Source organism: Quercus suber, unplaced genomic scaffold (assembly GCF_002906115.3).
Source record: "Quercus suber isolate HL8 unplaced genomic scaffold, Cork oak 2.0 scaffold_72, whole genome shotgun sequence".
NCBI classification, from domain to species: domain Eukaryota; kingdom Viridiplantae; phylum Streptophyta; class Magnoliopsida; order Fagales; family Fagaceae; genus Quercus; species Quercus suber.
Window position 1 is genome coordinate 1,393,122 of NW_027069537.1, and position 3,197 is coordinate 1,396,318.

Here is a 3,197-nt window from a genome sequence, read left to right on the forward strand (position 1 = left end):
CTGAGCTTGCCCACTTTATTTTTATTTCCCATCACCTTGACATTGTTAATGTTCACCTGCTGTAAAGGGGGTATAGAATGGGCGGTTCTGCTGTTGGGGTTTGTGGGGAAGGGGTTTAGGCCCCTTTAATTTGCCAGATTGATGGTCTAACATGGCAATGTGCACAAGACTTGCTACCAAGTGCGATACCCAAATTGGATGAGTAGTTTAGACAAAATAAAAAGGGCCCAATTATAGTTACTGGAATCTGAAAATATTGTTGGAAATGGAATGAACAAGACCATGATTAATGGCATGGGGTTTACCTACAAGTTTGGAAATAAGAGTTTGTAAACCATTCTAGGAATCAAGACAGAGGAATAGCTTCAGTGCTCATAAAATTTGTTTCTGTGGAAAGTGGAATTTTTTGATAAATATTCTTTAGCCCATCTTGTTCATTGGTAACCTCTTTCAACAGGGGACGCATTGAAATTTCTTCCTTGACATCTCGCTTTTCAGCCTTGGCCTCAGAATCATCAAGGTAGTGATGATAGAAATATGAAATAAAGCCCCAAATAGCCAACACCATGGAAATCGCCTTTACCCCATCCATTTTTTCGTGAAAGAAGATTACGGCTAGAACTGGAATAACAGGCAAACCCAACACACTTATGACATTGGAGAACTGGGAAGACACTTCATGTATCAAGCCAACTGTGCCAATATTGAAAATCTGCCAAGCTATAGCTGTCCAAATCAAAGTACTGACATAAATAAACATCCCCTGTTCAAACTCATCCATCTCTCTCTTTAGACCTTTCCACTCTCCGCTAGCAAAGAGCCCCACCAGTGTAGCACAAGTTGCTACCAGTGACTGATAGATTATCATTTCCAAAATCACTGTAAATGTTTCCCTTCTTAAAATCTTATGGAAGCAGAGCTCTGTAAGGGAAAGCATCAATCCATATCCAGCAGATGCACCAACAGTGCAAAAGAGTCCAATTTCATAATTCACATTAGAGTTTCCGGTGGGGTTCATAGAGTTGGTTTGAAATACCAGCAGGGCAGAGGAGATGGTGAGAAGGACTAGAGAATTGATTATAAAAGGAGTAAACTTCTGGGAATTTATAAGGAAGGAGAAGAAAGCATTGAAGGTCAACTGGGATGTGCAAATAAGTGCAAAAGTAGATACTGGAAGGTGCAAGAGCCCAACTGAATACATCATGCTGTTTGCTGCCTGAAGTACACCTAAAGAGACATATATCAAAACAAGGATTAAGGTGGAGGGCTCATTCCTGTGGATACTGTTTGTAGTAGGCTTTTCAGGTGGAGATAATAAGTAGTAAGGAATGATGATTGGGAATCCTGCAACTTGCACTAGTGTTGCTGTCCATTTGCTCTTTCCACCTTTGTCATAGTAGAATCTTCCCAAGAGTATAGCTGCTGACTGGCCAGAGAGGACAAAGAGTGTAAAGATGGTCATTCGGAGCAACTGCATAAAGGTTCTGGGTTGAGAGATTGTTGATTGGTTGGTGGCATTGATATGACCAGGTGAGTTTGCTTCTTCAGCTTCTTGAACTGGTAAGAACATGTAAAGGGATTACTAGAGGAGAAACTTTGCTTTCTTATCAATTCCTTTTTAATTTTGATGTGTATTGCTTTCTAACTAATTAGTTTGTCAACAAGCATTATTCTTTAGCAGCATCAATAAACGCACTCAATCTATGCTATTAATAGGGTCCTTTTTATTCTGAAAAATTGAGGGTCTTCCACTGAAGTGTACTGTGCTTTCTTTGTTAACTCTTTATGTTTTGTACTTTTCTGGTTCCCTGATATTTATCAAAAGATTCAAATCTAGTGATGTATAATGTACAAAATATAAACTATTTTATAACATTTCATGTTGCTCTGTTCCCATTTTATTGCTCTCTCTAGTTATTAGTTAGGGATGTGCACCAACTCAACTCAATGCCTTGGGTGGGTTCTTTTTCGTGTGTTGATAGATTGGGTTGTGTTCTAAAACTTTTTCAAAACTTGGTTTGGGTCAGGTTTGGTTTGGCAAAATATTTGACCCAAGTAACTTGGCCAAACTCATGCAATTAATAGCTTATAAAACATATTTGTATTTTAAGTTTATTTTTTTAATTCATTTGGATTTTGGGACTTATTTTATATATGTTAGTTGAATTTATTTTGGTATTTGAGACTTAGTTTTGATAAAATTGAAATATTATTCCTAATTGTGTAAATTGAAATCATTTATATAATAATGGTCTCAGATAATTCAATGAAAACATTTTTGTTTGTTTGTTTATTAGGTATAACAAAATGAGTCCAACCCAACTCAATCCCTATGGTCAAATTGGATTGGTTTTTAGAGTTGTCCTGAGTTGAGTTGAGTTAGATATTTATCAAATTGAGAAAGTAGAATTAGATTGAAAAATACTCGAAACCCAGCCCACCCATGCACAGCCCCCCTAATTATATGTGCTTTAACTAAGAAGCATGAAGCATGAAGCGTGAATAGGGCTTGTGAAAGAAATGCTGATTTTGAAGCAATAGAGTACTAATTACTAAACTACTAATAATAAGCGTCTACATCTATACGTAGAGTGAATATTTAAACTAAAATTGATTAAATATTACTTTGAAATTTCTACGTTAGTAAAGAAACACATTAGTAAATACCTTTTATGAAAAAAATTATCTGATGATTTTTTTCTCTTGATCTACAACTCCCCAATAACTATTTTTACTTTTTTATTATTAATTTTTTTGGTATAGTTTATGTTACTTAAAACTTTGATAAATTGTATCTAGAATGCCAATATGATTGTGAGACCATCCTAGTAAGCATTGTGTTTCTAGAAACTAATTCAGAACTCCCCAGATGAGCTATGACAGCAGGATTGTGTCATCAGCTCATCACATAGAGGACACTTACTAATGTCTTTCCTACTGTTGAGACTAGAGAGTTTGCACTTCCTGTATAAATTATTTCTTAACGGGTAATGACTATCATACACGGTGTGTACGTATATGCCATGCAACAAGGGCTGAAATTGTGTTTAAAAATTTAAAAATTTTATTTTACATTTCACGATCTCAATGGAGTGTCTATGGCAGTGTGTGATAAGCTGTGTGCAACAAAATTAACCGTTACTTACATTTTGAGTTGATTAATGTATTACAATGCTATACTGCTATACAGTTTTCAT

General features: G+C 35.7%; 1 protein-coding gene across 1 annotated transcript; it reads right to left on the reverse strand.

Annotated features, from left to right (window-relative positions):
• Positions 1-346: 346 nt before the first annotated feature.
• LOC112037126 (probable purine permease 10) lies at positions 347-1,570 on the reverse strand. The gene has a single exon (XM_024069937.2). The coding sequence runs from the start codon at positions 1,568-1,570 to the stop codon at positions 347-349; it is 1,224 nt and encodes a 407-aa protein (XP_023925705.2).
• Between the last annotated feature and the right edge of the window lie 1,627 nt (positions 1,571-3,197).

What these genes read in the sequence shown, in the direction of transcription:
- LOC112037126 (XM_024069937.2), bottom strand. Translation starts at nt 1,570, where the DNA reads ATGTTCTTACCAGTTCAAGAAGCTGAAGAAGCAAACTCACCTGGTCAT.